Genomic DNA, 25,881 nt, shown 5'->3' on the forward strand with positions numbered 1-25,881 from the left:
AACACCTTTAAATTTTAATGAAAACGCAGATAACCCATTTTAAAATTACAAATTCAATTAGAAAAAAAAGATGTATCTATACACCAACTTTACATACATACAGAAAAACTGGACTTTGAGGCCCTAGCGTTTCAAAAGTATTCACCTTCCTCCCTACAAACCTAGTTTTATTTGGCAACTGTACTATGAATTTTAAAAATAGAAAGTGAATAACCTTTTCAGAAGCAATGCTTTGTCTTTCATTTGTACAATTCACCAAGGTGGTTTTCATTCTTAGCACCTTGGGTTCACCAGGATGTGATCCAAAGCAAATTTTTAGGGAAAACACTTTCTAGGAACTTCATTACCTATTCTTTCCTCGCCTATGAAGAAGCTGTCCCCACCCGCATGATTCTGAACAGCATGTTGGTGTTGTTGCTTCGAATCGCATCCCGACAAGCAGTAATCACCTGGTTCTTTGGTTTTCCAACTGTATGAGAAGAAACATCAAATCAGTACAATCCAAAAGATTATTAAGAGTGAAATTATAAATGAGAGCCAGCTTTAAAACAGCATAAAACTAGGATAGGAAAGAGTTACAGGCAGTACAAATTCAACTAATGTATCTTACCACTCCCTAAAAAGATACCTTTGTGAGGGAATTTATCATAAACCAAAACTAGAATCCATCTCAAACACAGAAACCAAAAGTCAGTGTTACCACAAAAGGATCAAAGCTCATATTCACCTACCAAAGATTATTTCTAAAAGGAGGTGAACAGCACTGACCCAAAACAGATTTTAGGTATAAATCTCTGGCTATGTTTCTGCTTCCTTTGGTTTACTGTCATTCTTTTTCTACATTTTACTTTAAGTCGGACATTTAATTCATTAATCTTCAGTCTCTCTTTTTCTCTAATAGGGTATGTAAGCCTTTCCTCTTGGGCATATGCCACGAGGTTTTTCTTTAGAGGATGCAGCACAATCTAAGAAAAGTTGCTAAAAGCTTTCTTTCTCTTTGAAAACTGGAGACTAACTAAAGCCAAATAACAGTCTGACTGAAACTCAAGTGACTGGTGCCAGCTTGAGTATTAAAAGTATCTTTATAGATACAGGCCCCAATATGAATTTTTGAAGCTACCAGAATCTTCAATGGTTCTCACCCCAAAATCTCTAATTACAGTGCTACGAAAGGACTCACCACGCAGCCGACCTGCTCTTTGAATTGCTTGATTTACTGCTTTGAGGTTTCCCAATAGCTCTGTGTGATTGTTACAGCGAATTTTATATCCATTTATCAAATCTTTATTAAGGTCGTAGAGTTCCATATAGCGATTCTTCATTGTTTTCCTGTGTAACTCAATAAAAATGTAACATCACTACCTCAATATGGCAGGTTTAAGTGAAAAAACTTGCAAATGTCTTAGATTCATAAAGAAGGCACCAAATTTTTAGCTGTATTATCAGTAAAACAGGGTAACTGCTAAAGTTTACTTTGAAAACACTGAGAAGTCTATCAAAATATTAATATTTCATCCAAATAGGTGGAAGACAAGTGGTCTTCCTTGGTTATTGGTGCATGGGTTGTGTAATTTAAGAGCCAAGGATTATCAAGTGCCCACTGTGCTGGGGCGGGGGGTGGGGGTAGAGAAAAGTGAGCAAGATGATAGACTGTCTTCCAAGTTTCAGATTAATACTCATTAGACAAAATGCACCAATTCTTAATCAAATATTTTTAGACAATTAACAGATTCAGCTTCATAAGCTTAAAACCACAGTGAGATATTATTACACAACAATTAAAATGACTAAAATAAAATAAACTGGTAATACCAAATGCTGGCAAGGACGTGGAGCAACTGGAACTCTCGTGCACTGCTGATGGAAATGCAAAGTGGAACAGCTACTTTGGAAAATGACGGGGCAGTTTCTTACAAAGTAAAATATATACTTACTATACCACCTAGCAATCCCATTACAAGTTATTTACCCAAAAGAAATGAAAACACGTCTGCAAAAATCCTATAAGCAAATGTTTATAGCAACTTCATTCACAATCATCAAAGTCTGAAAACAATCCAAATGTCATTTGGTGAATGGTTAAACCAAGTATGGTTTATCTATACAATGAAATACTATTCGGCAATAAAAAGGAACAAACTACTGATACGTGCAACATGGATGAATTCCAAAGGCATTATGGTAACTGAAAAAAGCCAGACTCCAAAGGCTATATAATGTATGATTCCATTTATGTGACATTTTGCAAAAGGAAAAATTATAAGGAGGGAAATCAGTTCAGTGGTTGCCAGGGACTGGACGGCAGGAGGGGTACCAATGCAGAGAAGTGCTAAGATGATGGAATACTCTGTCTTGACTGTGGTAGCAACAACACAACTGTATGTTTCTCCAAATTTATTGAAATATAAACGTAATAAGGGCTAATTTACTGCATGACTTTAGAAAGTAACAGCAAATATATACACGAGAGTCTCTAAATAGAAAATATCAGAATGAAAGGAATTTAGAGGTTGGTGGTCACTTTCCTCCAGTTTAGCACAGTTAAATGCCTAAAGTCGGCAATAGCTCTTTGACTTAAAAAACTAATAAATAAAGCCAGAGAGAAAGGAAAAAAAATGGGCCCTAGAGATAAAGTTGGCCAGAAAAAGCAAATATATACCTTGAAGAAAACAACTGGAAGCAAATGAATTGGAAAGTTAAGAGGTAAAATTATTTCAATTACAAACGATACAAGTATACATCTGGAATAACTCTATAAACTATAAGAGTTTAATAAAGTAGATTATAAAAATCAACATATAAAAATCGTGTTCAACAAATGAAAAAGAAGATATGACGTGGAAGATCCTATTTATAATTGCAAAAAGAAAATATCTAACTTTAAACTTAATAAGAAATGTCCAATACCTACATAAAGAAAATCACAAAACACTCCTGAAAGACATAAAACATGACTTGAACAAAATTAAAGAACATTTACCATGTTCTTAGCTAGTAAGACTGAATGAACATTATTGTAACAATGTTAGTTCTTCCTAAGTTAATAAATGTAACATGATCCCAATAAAAATACTTTTGCGGATCTAAAAAAAATTTATAATAAAATTCACCAGAAAGAACAAACAAGCACAAGTAGCCAGGAAAACATGAAAGCAAAGAGCAACAGATTAGGGGAGGAGCACCTAGCCATATCAGATACTAAAACATACAAAGCTTCTAAGAAGAATGGTACCGTCCAATGAAGAGACAAGACTGACCAATAGAACTGTATAGAAAATCCAGAAATAGATTCACTGCATGTGGAAATGTAAAGGCAGCATCTCAAATCAGTGGGAAAACAGACCTTAAAGTAATAGTATTAAATCTGTGATAATCATAGAAAAGGATAAAACTAAATTTATTACTTACACTGAACACCAGGATAAACTCTTAACTGGAACAGAGACTTAAATGTAAAAAATGAAAACATACAAGAAAACATAAAAGAAAGCACAGGTGAATTACTCCATAACCTGAGAGTTAAGAAAACTATTCTAACTTTAACTTAAAATGTAGTAGTATTAAGAAAAAGACTGGTCAGTTTGACTACATAAAATTTTTAAGAAGCTTTTATAAGACAAAACCAAAAATGAAACAAATTTTTTAAAAATCTAAGCAAAGGGCTCATACTATATATTTGTTAAAGGCCCGTTGTCTGAAATATTTGTGGCTGAAATTATATGATGTCTGGAATTTGCTTCCAAATAATACAGTGCCTGGAATAGAAAGAAGGTGAATGTAGAAATGAAACACCAGCTGTTAGTTGACTATTGAAGCTAGGTGGCTGCTCTATAGGAAATCACTATACTATTTAATCGACTTTTGTATGTGTTTGAAATTTTCAACAAGTATTTTAAAAATCATTTACTTCTGGACAACAGCATTTTAATTATTTGCCAATAATTTGGTCCTTTCAGGAAAAAACACAAGCAGCACCTTGGGCACACTCTTGCCTCTAATATATACAAATAAGCCTCATCTATTTGGTCAACTATTTTAGTGAATCCACCTCAGTACATTTTATTGCCAAGATAAATTTTGCATCTAAACAAGCAAGAAGCTAGACCTGCACGTACTTGTTTTCACCTTTTTATTATGTAAAACACATTCAGGAAAATTCACAGAGCAAATGTTGGTTAAGCAAGTCAAGAAAAAGGACACTTCCAGCATCCCAGAAGCTTCCTTCCGAATGTGCTCTTTCTGAACATCCCTCCTCCCCAGGAGAAAATACTATCTTGTATGATAATCTCTTCCCTGCGCATCTGTATATTCTTACCATCTGTGTATGCTCTTCAAAGGATACAGTTGCGTCTATTTCCAAATGAATATAAATGGAAGCATTTTCTACGTATTCTTTTAAGTCTTCTTTCCATCTCCATTACGCTTATAAGATTAGTCCATGTTGTCACATGGCACTGAGACACCTGCATTCTCATTGAGTGTGGTTCTCCACTGGACGGATATATCACAATTTATCCATGATACTGTTGATGCTAGTTTGGATTGTTTCCACTTTGCGATTTTTATAAACAATGCCTTTGTGAACATTCTTGTACAAATATCCTGGTTCATATGTGCACGAATTTCTCTGGGTTATAAACCAGGAGACTTGCTGGGTCATAATCATGCACATTTTCAACATTACTGATTATGCCAAGTTATTTTCCGAAGTCCTTGTGCCAATTTACACTCCTGTCAGAAGCATCTGCGAGTCGCTATTCCACGTTGCTCACATTTTTAACCTTGTACCTGTTCCTAGCGACAGTAAATACTCACATGTCCCTCATCAGACGAGCATCCTCAGCTCGGACCAGCAAACTCCGGATCAGATTAGAATTATCAGCCATGTCAGCGCTGAGCTTCTGATGCATTGAATGGTACTCATCCACCTGGAGACCATGAACACTCAGGAATTAAACCGGCCTCCCTAACTAGACAGGTTGAGAAGACACTGTCCACCAAAACCAAGGCCACTTTCTTCCCCGTTTACTTGTACCATCTTAACTCCCCATTATTTCACCTCCTCCTCAATGAAATAACTGGTCTATGCTGCCTCTAACACTCAAGATGCCATTCCATGTCTTAGTCTCGGTAGCCCTAGCAACACACATATTAACATTTTAGGGGTCTGGGGCGGGAATACTGTTATAATTTGGGGCCAATCACGATTGTTCTTTTTCTTTTGAATTTGTGTTGTTGCAAAGCATTAAACCAAAGAGTAAATAAATACAACAGATAAGATGAAGGGTTAGCAAAGGAAACTGCGATATATTTTTTTAAAGTATTCCCCTAAACCAAACATAGAAGGCAGGGTGGTCAAGAGCTAACCACTCACTTTTGTAAAAGAAATCCTTTAATGAGCTCTCCAATACTAGTTCAATTTTGATTTTAAGAATTTGCAAAAATTATTTAAAACATGACTATCACATAACATACGTACAGTTTCCTAAGAGAAACACTTCAAACACTATTAGACCTACCACATTCTCACAATTGCAGCCACCCAGGTGCCCTCACCTTAACTAGCACCTTTCGTAATTCCTCAAAGTAGATGGGGAAATCCGCTTCTACCTGAAGGTCTTCAATAGCAAAAGACGATGCCATCGACTGGATGATATCACCAGCCAAATCAATATCATCAGTATTTACAGTGATCTATCCAGAGAAAAAAGGACAAGTTGAGCATCCTCAGATATTAAAGACAAACTTAGTAGAAATTACCTGAATTTTCCCATAATCAACACATTTATTGAGCATAATTTTATATGGGATGATGAAGATAGGCTTTAGCCCTCAAGGAAATTACAAACCACATTTGTTATTTCTAGCAGTAAACTAGAAGACCAATCCTTTAGCCTTATAAACAGCCAAATCATTCAAACAATGAAAATGTTTCTGTTCACCTCTGTATTCCTAACCCTTCCCAAATTAGACGAGGACAGGCTGAAGGGAAGGAGGAAAGGAGGGAGGGAGGCAGAAAACCACTGTTCTAGACTATACCCCAGTGTCTAATATGATTAACACTAACAGACTAAGTTGAAACGCGTGGTTTTCAACCTTGAGATTGGTGTAACCCACCTCACTTTGCACTAAATGATAAACACTACATGAGAAATCTATGCCCATGATAGTAAACATTACCTCTCCACTAAGTTTTATTTTTATATACAGCTGGCCACCATTCCGTAAGGAGGTGAAACACACTTGAAATGGAGCATTCTGAATGTTAGTGTCTTCTGGTAACAGAAAGTTCTGGTTGAGCCATATAACAACCTAAAAAATGAATAGGATGAAATGAACGTCCATTTTTAAAGTACAATCATTCTTTTTTTTCTTAAGATTTTATTGGGGAAGGGGAACAAGACTTTATTGGGGAACTGTGTATTTCCAGGACTTTATTGGGGAACAGTGTGTTTTTCCCACGACCCATTAGCTCCAAGTCAAGTTGTTGTCCTTTCAATCTTAGTTGTGGAGGGTGCAGCTCAGCTCCAAGTCCAGTTGCTATTGTTCAATCTTAGTTGCAAGGGGTACAGCCCACCATCCCTTGCAGGAGTCAAACTGGCAACCTTGTGGTTGAGAGCACACGCTCCAACCAACTGAGCCATCCGGCCGCCTGGGAGCTCAGTGGCAGCTCCGTGGCAGCTCAGCAGCAGCTTGTCATCTTCATTCTAGTTTCAGAGGGTTCAGCTCACTGGACCATGTGGGAATCGAACCAGCAACCCTGTTGCCCAGAGATCACGCTCTAAACAATTGAGCCACCCATCCGCCCAATTGAGAGTTATCCCTCTTTCTCGTTTCACTGGTTGGTAAACAAAGAATACCTTACCGCCACCAAGAAAACACTAACCACATTCCCTTTTCCCTCCTCATACGTGTTCTTAAATAGCATTCATAATTGTGTCTGGCCCCACAGCCTGCATCATTTACTAGCATTTTCGACTTAGACAATCTTAAATGCAATGTAGAAACGACTCAGGTATGATGCTAATTCTGTTTACACGATAGCTCTTCTATGGCTATATCATGGACAACGTAGTCTGGTTAAAGCTATTCCGGTCCATTCTTTAAAAACTTTTAAATGAACTATGTGTGCACAGACAGAGCTACGTCCACACGATAAGTAAACAATAAGCTTCCATATTAATAATTGTACTTTACAATGGTTTGTAACACAGGTCCCACATCAGAACCCCATGAGACCTTTTGGAAGGTCCCACTTCCACAGACTGGGCAGGGGCCTGAGAATCTACATGATTAAAAAGCCTCACTGAGCATTCTGAAGTCCAGCCATGGTTCACATCCACTGGTGTCAGCCCTTTAAACCTTCAAGGTGCTGTCACATCAATTATGTAATCTCCAGGGGCCCCTGTGAGGTAAAAATAGCCTCACACATAAGGAAATTGAGGCTCAAGACTTGAGAGGCATTCCCCAAGATCACTAAGAATTTAATCAGTTAAGTTAATTAGTTAATTTAATTCGTTTAATTAGTATTTGAACCCAAAAATGTTCCCAGTGCCAAGGCCCACTCTCTTGAAACACTAGGTCAGGACAACCACAGTAAGATCGTAATGAGAAACTGGGAATTAAAAACTGGTAAGAATTCATCGGTAACTAAGGATTGCTCAAATAAGGTGTGCATTTTTTCAAAGTGAGAGGAGATATTTTAGCAATATTTTTGTTACAGACTATAAACCAACTCTAAGCAAATAACTCTGTCATGTCATATGTACTGCTGCCAAACAACTCATTTGTGTAATTCCTCCCTTCTAAGAAATAACATCCAAAGGATTCTAAAGTGCAAAAGTATTGAAAGAAAAAAGGCAGATGCTCACTCTCGGGGCCCGCTCTGCGATGACAAAGTTGACATAGCTGAGTGGCTCGCGGGCAGAGTCCGGGCTGGTCAGCGCATACATGGAGAATCGGGGCAGCTGTCTTGTCAGTTCAAATACATGGAACTGGGTGCTGTGGCCAAACAATGGAACAGAGACAATAGTTTCCCGTGGAATGTTATTCCAAAGTGCAAGTCCCCCAAAAATAAAGTCACTACTGAGTCATCAGGTTGATATTTAAGGGTTTCATGATGAAAAAAATCCCCCCAAACTTGTACAGTACTACAGTAATGGGGTTTGGGATTTAGAGAGAACACGAGTCTACATACACGCATACATGTGCCAAGGGTTTAAAACACCCTTAAAGGAATGTGAAAAGGCACATTCCACAAATCCAGTGGTTTTTCTTCGCTAGCTGAGGTTATATATAATTCTAATATATACATCCCAACCCTATAGTCTTAGTGGTCACAACTAGAAGTTGGCAAATCATCAATTAATTTCTTGAACTTTTGTGATTATAAAATCATCAGACTAAAACCAGAAAATAACCATCTTAAACTTAAACACCTTTTTTTTTTTTTTTTTAAGATTTCAAGTTAGGGATATAAAAGGTTGTGGGAAACCTTGCCTGGGTGGGTAGAACTATTAAATGGCTCGTCTGGCCCCACAGAATCCCTGGCATAGTGGAAAAATCTACAAGTCTTGTCCTCCGCTGAGTGCTCTCTGGAAGTGACCTGTGACTCGCAAAGGCTCACCTGCTTCTGTAACCCACGAAGGTTTTCAAGTGCAGATCCACAGGCACATCTTTGGGAGGCGTGATCGGGATGCGGATGGAGCTGGAAAGGTTGTGAACGCTGGGGTGTACCACGTGGCTTTCACCTAGAAAAATTCCCTCAGCAAAGATCAGCACCGCTCGGATGATGGTGTCTGCAGGGAAGAGAGAACAACAAACAGTTCAAGGGCCACTCCCAGATGGCACAGGTACCTAGAAATGCCAGTTGAAAATCGCTTCTTACCATTCGACGTAGAAATGCAGAGTTCTGCGTGAGCATCCTGAGTCTCGTTCCCCAGATTGACTGAGAGGGCGGTGTGGAGCTTTGTGTTGGCTGGGATGACGCCCCGCTGCCCATCCGCCTCGTTGGGTGGACTGCTCAGTTCAGCCTGCAAAACAGCCCACTGGCTTCCAACTCATCCGTCACCAAAACAGCGAACGAATGTCCACATTAAATAATACGGTTATTCTGCTTCAATAGACGCACTGGTCATGATGCTTTGGAATTCAGAGGACTCGCCTCCTGAGTGCCCCCTTGCTCCACCTGGCCTGTTCCCAAGCAAAAGTACCCTTGTCCCTTTCTGTGTGTAGGCTCCACTGTACCCCAGCATGCCTTTTACACTTTGTTATACTGTCCTATTAAAATACCAAAATAAAACTCACTTAGTATAGCAAATTCAAATACAGGTATGCATGACAGGACAAATTAAAATCCTACTCCCTAGCTCGTCCTCTGGCAGTTTGATACATACACGTACATACACACACACACGCACGCACGCACATACACACGCACAGCTTCTGTAGCTGTCACTTTTTATGTTTTTGAAAAGATACAAGATAGTCCATACATATTGTTCCTCTGTTTTTCACTTTAATAATACCACAGATATCCTTCCATGTCAGTCCAAGTATATATATATATATATATATATATATATACCTCCCTCTTCTGAGCTGCTTAACATTCCCCAGCATATACTCCCCTACTGCTGGTCAACATGTAAGTTGCTTCCCACTGTTCACTGCTACAAACAGAGCTGCCGTCAGTGTCCTTGACCGCTCAGGCAAAGACTTCTGTCGTTCAGCTGCCTGGAAGTGGAGTTTCTAGATGAAAAGAACCATGCCCTCTCAATTCTGACTCAGGCGAAAGGGCTGAAGAGATCTGCCCTCTGCCAGCGGGTCGGAGGGAGCCGCTCGGTGGCAGACGCTGCCATTCTCATTCTTCTGTCACGTTTGCTAATCCTCGTGGTCTTCCTCAACTTTTCAGATGCCATTTCCCCTTCACGATAGGACCTACCTTGGCATTTTCTTCATAGTTATGGAGTTCCAGCAACAGATTCTGTTTTTTCTGACTCAGCTCTCGGATCAAATCCTGCTCTATGCTGGTGTCCATGAGGTTCCCTCTCGTCTCAGCCGTGCCTGGCAGGTAGCCCCGGACTGAACAGAAGGAAGAAACACTCACCACACTACGGAAACTCCCAGGGATAGCCAGGTCTACTTTTAAGTCACCGATTACCTGGTCTTACAAACACACACCTAGGTTCTCATTTCCCCAACTTAGGGGAACTTACAGGGACAAGAGGATATCAACACAAACACTTCATGATGGAATTTCCTGATGTTCTGACCCAATCAAATGGAAAATCTGACTTCTCAAGGATTGTTCCCGTCCCAATTTACTTTCTCCGTCCACTGAGCAGCAGATTAACTCGACATGGCCATCCATCCGATAATCTCCCTCGACCACTCCAGCAATTGCAGAAGAAAAGTTGTCTTTGAAGATGACCTCCCCAGTTCGGTCACTTCGAGCATCAACCTAAAAATAAAATAAGAACTTGAAAAATCGCTTAGGCTACAGTTTTTTTAAAAAAAATAGCATTTTAAAGGTCATTTCGTTTTGCAGTTTTCAAGAGTACTCTGTGGAGCCCTGTGGCTTCTGAGGAGGCACCTATGACCACTGGGTCCTGGGGGGCCCAAAAGAGGCCTTCACCAGCTGAGGTTTCCTCTTCTTTTGAAATAAAAATTGTCTTCCATATTGGCCTTTACATAATATTTCATTTGGAGATGGGCTAGCTGAGAGGCAGCACACACAGTATATACAGCAGAGGGCAAAAGCCCAAACTGCCCGGGTTCTAATCCCAGCTTTGCTGCTTACTATCCGTGGGCCCGTGGGCAGGTTTCCTAACCATTGTGTGCTTGGTCTGCTCATCAGGGGATCAGTGACAAGAACATGAGGACAGTGAGGTCACCTACACCTCTTAGGGTTGGCGTGAGGCCTGAAGGACACATGTGAACCACTTAGAAAGGGCCAGGCACACAGAGGTATACGAGAAATACGAGCTCTCTATACAAATTTTACCTTTATTATGTATACATATGTACAGTTATGTCTAAAGTTTGAAAAACGCCAAACTAGCCCAACCCTCCACCATATATACAACCTTTTATAATAACCCTGTTTAAGAGTACTTCTTCCACATCAAAACTACCGAGATACTTGAGAGAGTCCTCCTATCCCCTTTGATCTCCTCTTCCCAAGAGAGGCAAAGAATTAACGGGCTCATCAGAAACAAATGCATCCCAAAAACGACAGTGAAGGCTAACCATTTAAACTGATGATTTTGTTCTAAGCAAGAACACGTATTAATATAATCAATAAAAGGCTAGCGATAGAAAATCTCGTGGAGAGATCATCTCTATGACCAGTGCCACTCGCTAATTTTGTCTTTTCGTAAACACCCATGTGGGAAAAACTTGGCACCGAAGAAGTACTTTAGGTCATAGCCTATTACTACTCCTACCCCTTGTCTGGAGAATATCACATTCATGTATCCATGTTATTAATAACAACATCACGGAAGCCTGAAAATTATGGATGTTAATGCCTGTGAAGTAACAAATGGCCTGTATTTTACCAAAACTCAACAATCAACACAACCCGCTAACTCAGACTGAACTAAACTCGCTTGTTTCTAGCTACTTAAAGGCTTTCAGGACTGTATTTCCATAATATTTAGCAAACGAGCGTTAACAGCTAACTAAAAAGCAGGGCTACAGATTAATATTTCTGTGGATATTCTGCTTTTTTTGCTTTATCCAGCATGGAGATTTTGCCCTGGAAAAGCAGATGGCCCTCTGACTCCACAAATGACCTGCTAAAGACCAAGTTAATTGGCTGGTTGTCTTTATTTAGTATTTTTTTCATCTACATTCACATGTTGTATTTGTACATTTTCCTTTTCTATGCTTTTTCTGTTAAGTTTAGATATCAGCAGTTTTTCTACTTATATAATGAACTGTGTAATTTTCTTATCTTTTTTGTGTTCAGGAACAGATTATATAATAGAAATTCCTTAACATTTTGAAAGTGTTTAACTATAAAAAACATCTAGCCCCAGAATTCTGTTTGGAGGTAACTTTTGATAACTTCTCAAGTCTAGTAATTTCTCATTCTTGAATCAATCTTAATAATTTATATTCCCCCAGAAAATCCATTTTATGGATTTTCAAGTTTCTTAATAAACAACTACATAGTCTTCCTTTATAAATTTTAACCCGTACCAAAGACAAAACCAAGTGAAGAAGCAGGAACCAACATAACACTTTTAAAATCTGTTCCTCACACAATACCAAAGGAAGGTTACAAGGTACTGGCCAAAAGTAAAGAAAAATCAAAGAAGAAAAGATAGAAATTAGCTGATCTCCAGGCAATGCAGCACTGACAGACAAGAAAGCCAGGGCAAATGGTAGCCATGGAGATCTGGCAGCTCCTTTGGCAGTTTCTAACAAGACAATCCTGACTTGCCAAAAGACTGTAGAAAATTTCGATTTAAAGTTTAAAATTAGGAAAGAAAGCAAAAAAGATTTTATTTTGGAATTATGGGAAAATAGAATGATATGATTATTCCATTAATTCTAGGTTTGCAGTCAGTTTTAAGATTAGAAAAGAGCTATACAAAGAGTTCATTATTCGCTTATTAAAATTCCTTTTTTTACTGATCCATGCCTACGATCATCCTGACTTCATGGATTCTTATTCCTTCAAGGGAAAAATTTAGGAAGACTCTTCAGGAGATTACCCCCCAAATAGGGCCATAAGACCAAAAGGACACTCACTCACTCTGTAGTGTTCAGAACTATAGCAGGAAGAAATAAACGTGGAAAGATGATGAAGTTAAATTTGAAAGCACAGCCAAGGAATGCAAGTTTGTATCCTCATGTTACTGTTCTCAATCATACAGCCAATATATCTCAGATCGTTATTACTTTGAATTATAGCTGAACTCTGCTATTTAAACTTACCTTCCCATTGGACCAACCAGTTATCAGTTCACAGACTCCATCAGAATTAAGGTCAAAAGCATGAATGCTCATGGCATGATTTTTGGACTGAAAAGGAATTCCAATAATTAGTGCAGAAGTCTCTCAATATGTATAAAATCCCTGAATATCCAGTCTGAATCTTACTAACTTTAATTCTCCAGTATCGGGCTGTTTTGTCGTAAACTCCAACTGTGCCATTGGAAAGGGCATAACCAAATCGACTACCATACATGGGGCAAAGAGAGGTGATTATCTGCAAAAAAACAAAACAAAAACAAAAAAAAAACAAAACATAAAAACACAACAACTTTTCATTAAGGGTCAAACTAATGTGAAGAATGGCTTTATAAAATTGCATGCCTTGCTACAAGTGTGTTAAAATTAGATTTAAATGCACTTTCAGTCCATTAGTGGGGAATGTATTCCTCTTCTCTGTGACCATGTCATACGTTTCCAAGGTGGATAATCAGAAATAAACTCACAAAGTTTGCTATTTTAGATCAAGACTACATGGTAAGTTTCAGCAAATAATTTAAAAAACAATAAAATTGAGGGATTAGGGAGGAAATAAACTGAATACACAAAATCTAGAGTACGTACAACAGATGTTCTACACAGTAACCCAAACTGTTTTAATGATTATTCTAATTTCCTTAACTTACAAAATCCCACAGTCTAAATTTTAAAAAGACTTATAAAATCCATAGGTGAGTATCTTTTAGGTGTCTACTTTTCTATGACAATTTCTTTTTTTGCTAGAGATGAAAGACATTTTTCAGAAAAAAATATAATCCTTCCAAAAGTGAAAAAGCCAAGCACATGGATCTGTGTATGTACGTAACAATATACAGAATGCATATATTATACAGAAATATTTACAGGACTGTTTGGGGATTTAACATCTCAAGAAGGTAAAATTTTAGATACCAAACAAAATTACCTTTTAAAGTTAAAACCAAAGCTTAATAATATCTATGATTCTGCGGATCTACTTTCTAATTCTGAGCCGAGTACAAGAGATATTAAGAAATAAATTTTATATAGCAGAAAATCGTTATATAATTTCCTCTACGCCTACAGCTTTTCTACAAAACCACCCACATCACTTAACTCTGAATACAAAGTGCTGTGTAGGATTTCAGAATTACTTAGTTCAAGGCATTCTTCTGGAAATACTTAGTATTGTTCAACCGCCAAATGAATTATGATTTTGCTGATCTGGGAAAAGACATTTGAGCTAGGGGCAAAATCAAACTGAGAGGAAATGAACCCGAAATGAACAGTTTTATAAAGTCCACATATTCATAAATTTGGTCCTATACTCCCTAGGCCCCTTAGCCCTCCTTAGTTCACTAGTTTCATTCTTTTGTGGACTAGAGGATCAACTGTCACCTCAAATCCCTAGTTCTATTTTAAGTTCTCCCTGCTTTTTCTAAGATTTAGGAAAAAGGTGTTTCAAAGAATGCATTCCCCTCACATCTAGTATCGACAATAAACAGAAAAAAACAACCCTGAATGATTCCTACCAAATGGGAAAAGATTTACTATAAACTTGAATGAAAGGGAAATAATAATGCAGGACATAGCACCTACCGGCCAGTAAGTCTCAGGGTGGTGTTTCTGCAGGGGGGAGGGGGAGGTAGCAAACCCCTCTAAGAGGCTAATGAAAGCTAAGGACCCTATCTCCAGAAAAATCACATGTTTAGCGCATACATACAACAGAACCGGATGTACAGATACACATCTTCAGACTGCTGCTTTTGGCACTCATCCTCCCCTTCATTTCTTCTCTGTCCACAACTACCACTTTACAAGTATAACTGAATATATAAATAGTAGGACCACGTAAACATCTATGGCTCTTGCTATAAGATAAATTAGTTTAATTCGTTGATAACACTTTGTATATCAATGTGCCAGTTTTGCCTTTTGGTCTCCTTTTGTAGTTAGGGGAACAGAAGCCTGACTCTCCTAGACAGCTTTTATAAGTGGCAAGAAGCAAGGACAAATGGTCAAGTGTGTGTTTGAGGCCAGTGTCCCCAAGCTTTTCTGATAGACTCCCAAACACCATTTGACTAAATTATGCAGAACTCCACCATTCTAACCTCTAAGACTCCCTTCTGTTGTTCCTTTTTTTCCTGTTTATTCAGTGTTCAAATCCACTGCTCCTTGCATCCTCTTTTCCTTCCTTCATTGAGACTACCCTAATTCTTTTTTCTGTTTCCATCTTGCTCAATCCTGGAAAACCAGCAGCTATATGCTAAGAATGTCAAAACTACAAAGAATAAGGGCAACCTTAGGCACTGCTTTAAAAAATGAAGTTTAAAGTCTTCAAGAAACATTATCAGGTTCAATTATATGAAGTAATTCTAATCACAAAGAAACTAGCCAAGCTCTCTAACATCTAATTTTTAAGTTCACCTACAGAGAAATGTGCCTAAGAAGTACTTAATTTGAATGAAGAAAAAAAGTATAAAAACCTCATTTATGCACTTTATTCAATCCCGTTTAATACACATGATGAAGAGAAGGAAGATAAAGCACAAAAGTTCAAATCCTGACCATGCCACTTAATAGCCAGGACCTTGTATGAATAACTTAAGCAACATGACGTCAGTTTCCTCATCTGTAAACTGGGAATTATAATATTTCCTTCCTAAGAGGGTTTTTGTAGTGTTAAATGAGTTACTTCATGTAAAGCACTTAACACACAGTGCCTGGCATACATCAGGTGCTCAATAAATGGTTGCCATGATGATGATGAAGACGACGATGTAATAACTCGTTAAATGTCTTTGTGCTCAATAATCTTCCCCTATTAAGTCAGTCTTTTCACAATATATCTTCCACAAGATTTTAAATACTTCTTTCTCTGTAATGTACAGCTCTGTTTAATCCCCATAATTTTCACCCTAAAACTAGATTGTGAGATGTCCCACCACTCTCTTTAGATACTACACTTGACGGATCCAGCTTGCCTAAGGTTACCATAATTCTGAGGTGGCACTTCTTACCTCTGTTTCTGTCATTTCTGCCACAATCTCATCTTCTTTAAAAACTCGGATGTCAAAATCCTCAGATCCAACAAGAAGCTGAAAGGGAAAAGAAAATAAAACATCATGCATATTTAGTTCAGCAAATGAACACAGAAAAATTTCCATAAATAAAACAAAAAATTGCATAATGTTTTGTATGTTGCTACTGCTACCCAAGAATTCCCGTCTCCCAATAATCCAATGATCAGGAAGGTACCTTCTAATGCGCAGGTCAACAAATTTAGTCAATGGAGAAAATTGGCTGCTAGAGATTTTATCCTGCTACATGGGCTACACATCCTACCAGACTGAAGCACCTGAAAATGCTTCCTGGTTCAGCCCTTTTCTGCCTGCAGATGGAAGCCCCGTTTCAAAAGCCAGAGCCCGGTATCCATGGACAAGAGAGGGGTAAGTCACTGCCCAACACAGCACTTCCCTGGCTGCTCAAGAAGCTAATTTCTAGAGTAAGCATAACAATAATCTCAAAAGCTAAGAGCCAATCTCTAAAACATTGACATTCCTGAAAAAGTTGGCCAAAATTGAAAACTACTTACTAATATGGTCTCAAAGCATCAGAAGCAAGTTATAAGATCGTGAACACGACTGTGGTCCCTCTCCCCCTGTCCTGTGTCTTTGAAACATCATGGCCTTGATTTTTGTATTAGACAAAGTGATTTATTGTTCAAAAGAGAGCAGAAAGACAAATGAGGCCAGTTAGCTCATCATTTAGGCAACAGAGCCCCAAAATCAATCATGAGAAGCTAACACTTCCCTCAACACAAATACCACTGTCACAGGAGAATTTATTCAGCTGAACACACAAGAGAAGTGTCTCCTCCCCCACGTACCTCTTTCTTCCCATCACCATCAAAGTCACACAAGGCCAAGGAATGAACATTATCTCCAGTAACCTGAAAATCAAACCAAATATCATGAATATGCCATCTTTTTTCACTTAATTTGAATATATTAGCTACATGAAAGAGTAGATTATACAAACCACCAACAGGTGTTATTCAAATTGCATATCCTTTAACATGCAGAATTATAAACATGGTTCCATTTTGTTTTACTCATTATAGTCAGTGGTAAAACACAAACAAAACATAAAGAACGTTAAAAGTAAACATATTTAAGAATACTAAAGAGAACGTTTTGTTCTTCATACCGTCCAAAAGAGATCATTTCCTTCATGATCAAAACCCTGCAGAGCACAATTCCCACCAATAATTGCAAGAGGAGAGGAAATGTCTCCCAGAATCCCCAACACAATTGTGTTGGCCCCATCTGCTACCTAAGAAGGAAAAAAAGATAAAATCTCAGATAACGGTGCACAGGTACACTGAAGATAACACACGCTTATCTTCATACTCAAATTCCTGTCATCATTTGTGAGAAGCCACATGGTCACCTGAGAGGCAGTGCAAGGCTGTCCGCTGAGGACAGGCACTGGCGTATGTGTGCTTCTGCACGGATGAGCAGAGGTCCTGCATACACGCAGGCCCTTGGCCTTATACATGGACCTGCTACAATAAGCTGCTACAAAAGCCAAGGCTCTCTAGGACCACCAGGTTTACAGGCAAATTGTTAGAGAGTTAAGACTTAGGCCTTTAAAACACCCAAACTTTTCTCATCTATGTTAACCATTTTAAATGGAAATCATTTTAAGACTTATTCCCAGTTCTCTTACTAGTAATCGTTTTCATTGTAAAGTTACTAAAAAGTACACAGAATGATAAAACAAACACCTATAGTCCTACCATCCAGAATTAATACATGTCCCAGACTTCTTGAGTAAAGTACAAAAGCATAATTTATTTTTGGAAGATTCAAGGACATCTTTGTAAACGCTAATTGTTTATTGTACAGAAAAACAATCTTTACTTACACAATCTTTAAATGGGAAAACTATTCTAAAAAAAAAAGATTGGCTATAAAGAAAAGACTTCATAAGAAATCAAAACTGCCAAATGGCCAATCAATCAAAAAATAAAGTTAAAAAGTAAATGGTAAACTGAGAAAAATAATTGCTATACATAAGACAGTTTTTAAATATTTTTTGTTAATAAGAGTTACTACAAAGCAAATAAATAAGAAAAGGCTCAATTCCCCAAGCAAAAAAAATAAATAAATGGAAAATTCATTAGAGAAGAAATATAAATAGCCAACAAACATGAAAAATGTTCGTTCTCACAATGTATCATTTTTCATCTTTCAGATTAGGAAAGATGAAAAAGAATAATACTATCTATTGTTGGTTAGGGTAGGATAACAGGCACTGTCCCTGAGTTCATTAACTTTATGTGTCAACTTGACGAGGCCATGGTACCCAGATATTTAGTCAAACATTATTCTAGATGTTTCTGTGAAGATATTTTTTAGATGAGAGTAACATTTAAATCAGGAGACTTTGAGTAAAGCAGACTGCCCTCTGCAGTGTAGGTGGGCCTCATCTGGTCAGCTGAAAGCCTTACTGGGAAAAAGACAGACCCCTAAAGAAGGGAGGATTCTGCCACCAGACTGCTTTAAGACTTGAGTTTCAACATCGACTCTTCCCTGGGTCTCTAGCCTGGTGGCTGATCCTGCAAATTTTGGACTTGCCAGCCTCCACAGTCGTGTGAACCAATTTTTTAAAATAATCCCTCCCTAGCCCTCTCTCTATGTACATATGTATCTACATCCTATTCATTCTGTTTCTCTGGAGAACCCTGACTAATCTAGTCCTAAACTTAATTCTAGTCTTGTACAAAAACAGGAAGCATATCTATGTGACCAAAGATTTCTTAGGACAGAAAAAGCACTAATCATTGAAGAAAAAACAAAATGTATGATCAGCTGGAATTCATCAAAATTCAAAACTTTTTCTCATCAAAAGATACCTACCTATTGGAATAAGCCACATACTGGGAGAAAATATTTGTTATATATAAATTTGACAAAGAACTTGTACCCAGTATATCCAAAGAATATCTACAAATCAATAATACACACAAGCTACCAATTAAAAAAAGCAAGCAAAAGACTTAAACACTTCACAACAAAATAAGACATAGAAATAGGCAGTAAGCACCAAAAAAGGTTCTATGTCACTGTTTAGGAAGGAAAAGTAAAATGAAACTGGTTATTAACCATGACCAAACAAGTAAGTGTCAAGCAGATGTGAATGGCAAAATCTCCATGTTGTTTAACTGCACTATAACAGCCACCTAACAAACCAAAATAAATGTCTGATCTCTTTCAAGCATTAAAAAAAAAAAATGACCATTAATGGGTAATGGGAATTTTATGATTATAAAGGGGTATACTTGCCTCTCTGTAGAACAAATCTGAATTATTGTAGACATCGTAAGCCAAAAGATTAGTCTGTGTCCCCACTAAAAGAGTATCATAGCCAAGTTGAGGGTTCAGTACTCCTGCAGTCAGGCAGCTGACTGCCTGATTAATGTTGAGAAGCGAAACGTCAGACTCCAGGGGGCTCTGGAAGACCCTGGATGCACTGAAATGCTGGCTCCGTGTATGAGGATTGTGAATAAAAACCTAAAACAAAAATAGTTAATTACATTCCCTTAACACCAAAATGTAAAATTAACATACATTTTTTTTAAAAAGTCTGCAGGTTATTAACAGATATCAGCATTAACAAGAAATCACTTTAATAACCTGCAAAACTTGAAACACTCGCAATACAGTTCTGTGCATGGCTAGCTTCCAGTCCCTCTCAATGGTGGAAGTGCAGTGGTTCTCGTAAAGAACAAGGAAATGGACAAGATCCAGTTGCCGCGTACCGGGGCAGCTTACATGCTACCCACCAGCACGATGACATTAGAGCACTCTTACAAACCAGCCTTTTCCTGATCAACCTATAGGAAGCTGCTTCCAGCTACAATGATTGCTACACACCAAAAAGATCACAGGAAACAGACTAATAAACACTTCCTTTAGTATCTTTCATCCAAGTACCTAATAAATTCACTTCCTAACTGTTAAAATAGTCTGGTAGTTAGTAAATCTGTTTTACAAACTTAAACTGAGTCATACAAATCAAGCATCTTGAAAGCTTTCATATTTGTCTATAGTAGTAAGACAAATAACCCAAAGTTAAGTAAGTTAGCAGTTTCAACTATCATAAATATAATCACCTGAGTGTTTTCACAAATCATTGAATTTCCTTGGGCTTCATCTGTAAAAAGGAGGTTTGGACTAGAACATGCATTCTCAAAAAGGGCGGTATCACTCCCAAGAGGGGTAACTGGGTTTGGGGTGGGGGGATCTTAGATATTAGAAAGGCCTGCTGCCCCTACAAAGGGCCACAGTACAAAAACAGACATACAGTGTATCTGTGGTATTAAAATTTCATCAGGGAAATTTTCATTTTCTTAAAAAAACTCCATGGTGGGGGGCAATATGAAAAAAGAAAAAGAAACGCTGGACTAAGCCCTTTTCAGTTCTAAAATTGACTAATTTTAAATGAGTATTTCATCTCTTTGGTTTAAATCCAAACAGGATTAATTTCAAATTATTACCTAAACAGGTAGCCTATTCAACAAAATAATTTTCAAAAGAATTGATTAGAAACATTTAGAAAGGTGTATAGCCACTGAAGACTTCAATCATGTTTCATTTGTGTAATACGTCACAACATGCTTGTGGGGACAGAGCCCCAGAAAGCAGTTTCCAGGCTCTCGGCCTCATGTGGAAAGGTGCTGGCTTAGGTAGTAGATGGCCATCAGCTGTGGCTGGTTGGCCGTCAGCTGTAACCATTGAGCCACTGGCCACTAATATAACTGCTGCGGCTACGGAGGGAAGTCGAGGAGAGAGGAGGAGAGAGGAGGAGAGTGGAGGAGAGTGGAGGAGAGTGGAGGAGAGTGGAGGAGAGTGGAGGAGAGTGAAGGAGAGTGAAGGAGAGTGAAGGAGAGTGAAGGAGAGTCGGTCGGTTGGCAGCAAAGCGGACAGCAGGTCGCACATCGTGTAAACCCAGCGAGACCATAGTGGTATGACTTTCCTACCTATGGCTCCGTGGGTGTTCCTTTTTGGCCTAGCCATATCCTGCGTTCTTGTGTGGGAAGCGGGACCAGAGACCCTGCCGGACTCCCCGCATGGCAATGCTTTTACAAACGTTACTGTGTGTGACCCTCACAAGCAGCCCTGTTTGCAGATGAGGTCCGAGGGATTCAGGCCCTTTCCCAAGCTCTCCACCTGGAAAGCGACCGGGCTGACATGAAGCCTGGTGTCTGGCTCCAGGTCTGAAGCTCTAGCCACATCTCACTTCCTTTTATAACAGGTGTGAATTGTTACGGATTCCTCTAGCATTTAGATAGGTTGAAAAAGAACAGGAGGGGAAATAACTTAGGGACTTCATGTTCACTGTAATTGGAATGGAAAGAATTTGGGGTTTGCTGCCAAGAGCAACAAGAGTCCCAAGAGTGTGACTTCTCCCTAGCTCCCCTCCTGCTATGTTCTCCGCCACAGAAATCCGTGCCCAGGAGACCTCCCTGTCCCAAAGGCGAGGACAAAGCCAAGCTCAGTCACACAGCAAATGGATCACACTCCCAGTGTCTTCACCCAAAAGACTGGCTGAAGTTCCCACATTTGCTCTGGCTGCTGACAATATAAATTCAACTGGCCCCTCAGCTCCACGGTGAGAGAAGAAAATGTCCCCAGAGGAAAAACACTGATGCCATCCTGCAAGAAACCCCTTTTAAAAGTATCCTTGCTCAGGCTCAGAGAGCACATCCCAGCTCTACTTTCACTACAGAGTCCCACTTATAATGACAAAATCTGGAAACACAGGCGCCAACATTCAAGAAGGGCTTTAGCCTTACCTGGAATGTTTGTTTTTAAAGGAGAATATATTTGACTATTTCTCGAATCATAAAATATTACCAATTTTTTAAAAAGTCTCAAGATAAAAGATCAGGTCAGAACTTTTCAGGTTTAATGTTCTGAACATAAAGTGTCCAATTACACAGGACACAGATCGATCGATCTCTCTCTCTCTCTCTCTCTCCCCCCCCCCCAACTTCAGAAACAGACCTAGAATCAAGTGTTCCTGCCTCCTACTCTAAGTCACATTCTAACAAAAGGGCCCCACAGAAACCTCTGCCTTATCACCTTCCTGCTTCCACTCAGCTCCCTGAATCTCTCTTGCAGCACCTGCCAAAGTTATACATGAAACCTAACCCAAATCCCACCACCCACTTTAATCAAAACCAAGGTCTTCACCGGGTCTAGAAGCCCTGTATGACCTGGCCCTTGACTACCTTACCACTTCCCTAACTCCATCCCCAGCAGCCGCCTTGTGTTCTTAGAACACACCAAGCATATTTCCACCTGAAGCCCTTTGCACTTGCTGCTTCCTCTGCCAGGAAGGAACTTACCCCACATACCTGCAGGGCTTATTTCCTCCTGTCCTTCAAATCTCTGACCCACAGTTATCCACAGAGGCCTCCCTGACCACCCTGCCTAAAATAGCACTCTCCCACCATCCCCGCCCCTTCCTCTTGGTTCTCCTATGGAGACACTGTGTGTGTGTGTGTGTACATTTTGCTCCCTGCTTATTGTCTGTCTCTCAGATAGAAGCTCCAAGAGGTGACACTTGATTGTCACATTCACCCTTGCACCTGCAGAGCTAAGAACAGAGCCCAACACATAGTTAGTCCTCAATAAATTAGGGGCTGAGCTAATATCAATGGGTCCTTTTCGGCCCGTTTATTTAGCTGCTTGCACCTACAGCAGAACCAACATGAATCTCTTTTTGGCATTTGTCAGTGCCTCTCAACAACAACTAACATTATTATGTGCCAGGTCCTGTGCTAAGTGCTTTACTTCATTATACTATTTAATGAAAATGAATCGTTACTTTTTACTTACATATCCCAAGGCACATCACATAACATACAACATAGGTGGAAGTGTCTTCAAAACTACAAATCAGATAAGTGTTAGCTTATTAAATCCACACTGGGTCAGAGAACATGGACTCTAATCTCATTTCCACAACTTTCTAGTTGAGTGACCTCAAGTATTACTTTGAACCTCTCTGAACCACCATTCTAGTCAGTAAAGTGGGAGTAATAATAATAATACAAAAACAGCTAACAATCAGTGACCATTTCTTATATGCCAAGTGTTTTACAAGTATTAACTTATTTAGTCCTGGTAAGAACCCTGTGTGGTAGATACTATTATTAAGCACCTTGCCCAAGGTCATGAAATCAGTAGGTACTGGAGCCAGGATCCAACACACCTGTGCTATGCTGCTGCCCTTGGCATTGTAGCAAGGATGCTGAGATAATGGAATAAGGCTTTGTACCTGTTAGAAGTTATTACACTTGGTGTCAGTGTATTCCATGTATGTGGGGCGTGCCTCTATCAATACAGTGCCTTGATTTGCCTTGTCTGTTGTCCTTCTGGACTATAAGCTTTCAGAAAATAGGGATTTCAGCTTTATCTCTGAATCCCCAACATCTAGCACAGAGGTGTTCAGTGAAAGTCTGGTGACTGTTGAATAACCATATCTTTACCATCTCTATGACTCCCACACCTTGCACAGCACCTGGCATATAGTCATCATCTAATAGGTAGTTAGTGCATAAACTAAGGGAAAAGATGTGAATGTACGTGGATAAAGGTCAAAAGTGCAATCAACCATTTAATTTAGGAGTCTCTGTATTCTTTCTTTCCGTCAAGTTGTTTGGCTTGAGGCAGTATGAGATCATGGGAGGAGTTCCAGAATGACAAGCAGAGAGGCCCTGGGCTGGAACCTGAGGTCTGCTATGGTACTACTGCTACCCCTGACCAAGCCCCTTCCCTTCTGCGGACTTCCCTTCCCTAAAATCCCTCTCTGCACAGGGACTCCAACATTGTCCACGTCTAAGTACCCGAAGACAAGTAAAGTTAACTACTCAGAGAAGCCCTTCTTGTGAGACACCATTATTCGCTAGCTATTCTGCGCAGGATTGAGAATTACAGGGAGGCTACCGACCGGTTGCCGGGCAACCCTGGCTGGGGGCGGGGCCGGAGACTTAGGGGCGGGATCGCAGGGTAGAGGCCCGCGGAGGTGGCGAGGACTCCAGGAGCCCAGGCACCGTGCGAGTGGGAGCTGTTACCTTGCCCGCTTGGGTGGCGGCCGCCAGGCACGGGTGAGTCCCGTCGTAGCGCCCTACGGCCACCATGCGGGGGCTGATTTTGTGGCGCAGTTTCAGGGTGAACACGGGCAGCAGCATGACGGCGGCGGAAGACGCCTCGCGGCCCGAGGCAGGAACAGCGGAACCAGCCTCACCTGCCGCAGTGAGGGGCGCAGGGACCAGACCAACTTGGCTCCAGCGGCCTCAAGCCGGGAGCAAAACAGCGCGCGACCGAGATGCCCCCCCTCGCCGGCCGCTGGCTACTGCTGCGGCTGCGCAGACCCGCCCAGCTGCTTCTGATGCTGCGCGGTGGAGGCTCCCCCTTGGCCCAGACTGAAATTGGTTCCATCCCAGTGATGGAGACGTGTGTTTTGTTGCTGTAGCTTATCCAGCTTATTTTCGACCCCACTAACGTGTCTGCAGTGGCTGTGTCTGAAGCCGTGCACCCCCGGGGCTTCTAGCACTACAACTAAGCTGCCCCCCTGCAGATTACGCACACACTGCTACTGCACTCCGAAGAGTCATCAATTCAAGAAATAGGTGTCCAAGGCCTCTTCAGCCCTTACTTTTGACGGTTGTGTTGATACCACAGTAGTTAACCTGCACTAAGAATACCACTCCTCACACACACAAAAAATTCAGATTTTAGACTCACGTTTAAATAGTCCACCAACACTTGTAGGATTCCCTATATATTTTTAAATGCAAATAAGCAAAATTGAAAAGTCATGAAACTTCTCAACATTCATTCAAATATTTTTTGAGGGTCACTATGGGTCCGACACTGGTCTAGACAATAGAGATATAGCAGTAAATATGCTATTTTACTGCTCTCCTGGAGCTGACAAGCACTAAATTTAGACAAGTCAGCTGAGAAGCACTAAATAAATATTAATACATACAGTAGGTCATTTGGTGGTAAACACTTTTAAACAACAGGCCCAACGGTGGTGTCCTTTGGCCTAAGATTTAATTGCAGTTTCAGTCCCCCCCAGGAATGTGACCTTAAACCAATGAGTCTGGAATTTCGCCATCAACACCAGTGAGATAATCTGCTTCATAAGACCCCTGCTACCTTTCCTCAAAAGAATGGTGTCCTAGCCTAAAACAATCCTTTTTTTTTTTTTTTTTTGCTACCTTTCTTGTCCTGCCCAATTTCTGCCTATGAAAACCTTTCATTTTGTACAACTTCTATTTGCAACATGGGATGCTATCAGATTCATGAATAGCTCAAGAAAGCCAATGAGATCTTTAAATTTACTGGATTGAATTTTTGTTCTTTAACAGCACTATAGAGGTAAAGGAGGGAAGAGGGATAGAGGATTAAAGGGATTGCAATTTTAAATAGAGTGGTAGGGAAGATAAGAAAGGGAGGGAGCCAGCCTCGAGGAGGAGTGTTCCAGAAGAGGGAATTCAGGAGCAAGAGCATTGAGGGATCACTCTGGCTGTCTTCTGGAAATAAACATTTAGGGGTGAGAGATGAGATGAGTAGGAACTGTTGAGATAAGAACATCCTAACTTAGAGGAAAAATTTTGTAAGAATTTATTTGAGCCAAATGTTTGAGGACGTGCCCAAAAGCAAGATCTCAACGGACTGAGAAAATGCTCCAGAGAATGGCAGTTTTGCAGTTCATTTTATACATTTAGAATCAAAGGAGAAAACGTAAGGAAGGTTACATGAAATCCTTTGTTGGTCGATTAAGGAGTCAGGAAAAAGCAGAGAATTGGATAAAAAGCAAAACGGAGAGACA

At 39.8% G+C, this 25,881-nt stretch overlaps 2 protein-coding genes and 1 long non-coding RNA gene across 4 annotated transcripts in view; 2 read left to right on the plus strand and 1 right to left on the minus strand.

The window, feature by feature from the left end:
• Positions 1-8,655, plus strand: part of OGFOD1 (2-oxoglutarate and iron dependent oxygenase domain containing 1) — a 31,323-nt gene extending 22,668 nt beyond the window's left edge. The window contains exon 14 of the transcript XR_004425125.1: positions 8,542-8,655. The gene's annotated coding sequence lies outside the window, so the exon portion shown is untranslated. The remainder of the gene's footprint in view (positions 1-8,541) is intronic.
• BBS2 (Bardet-Biedl syndrome 2) lies at positions 1-24,455 on the minus strand. Its single transcript, XM_033127862.1, has 17 exons — positions 24,113-24,455; positions 19,314-19,541; positions 17,173-17,298; positions 16,853-16,915; positions 15,984-16,061; positions 13,118-13,222; positions 12,949-13,035; positions 10,327-10,462; positions 9,944-10,083; positions 8,888-9,032; positions 8,627-8,798; positions 7,872-8,001; positions 6,181-6,312; positions 5,557-5,694; positions 4,816-4,928; positions 1,181-1,329; positions 1-469 (listed from the first exon to the last, which is right to left on the minus strand). Exons 1-17 carry the CDS (start codon positions 24,227-24,229, stop codon positions 363-365), a joined length of 2,166 nt encoding a protein of 721 aa, XP_032983753.1. The 5' UTR covers positions 24,230-24,455; the 3' UTR covers positions 1-362.
• The window catches only part of LOC117034655 (uncharacterized), an 11,401-nt gene continuing 9,563 nt past the window's right edge, over positions 24,044-25,881 (plus strand). For both annotated transcript variants that reach the window (XR_004425127.1, XR_004425126.1), the window contains exon 1: positions 24,044-24,145. This is a non-coding gene — a long non-coding RNA (uncharacterized LOC117034655). The remainder of the gene's footprint in view (positions 24,146-25,881) is intronic.

Source organism: Rhinolophus ferrumequinum, chromosome 15 (genome assembly GCF_004115265.2).
Source record: "Rhinolophus ferrumequinum isolate MPI-CBG mRhiFer1 chromosome 15, mRhiFer1_v1.p, whole genome shotgun sequence".
NCBI lineage: Eukaryota > Metazoa > Chordata > Mammalia > Chiroptera > Rhinolophidae > Rhinolophus > Rhinolophus ferrumequinum.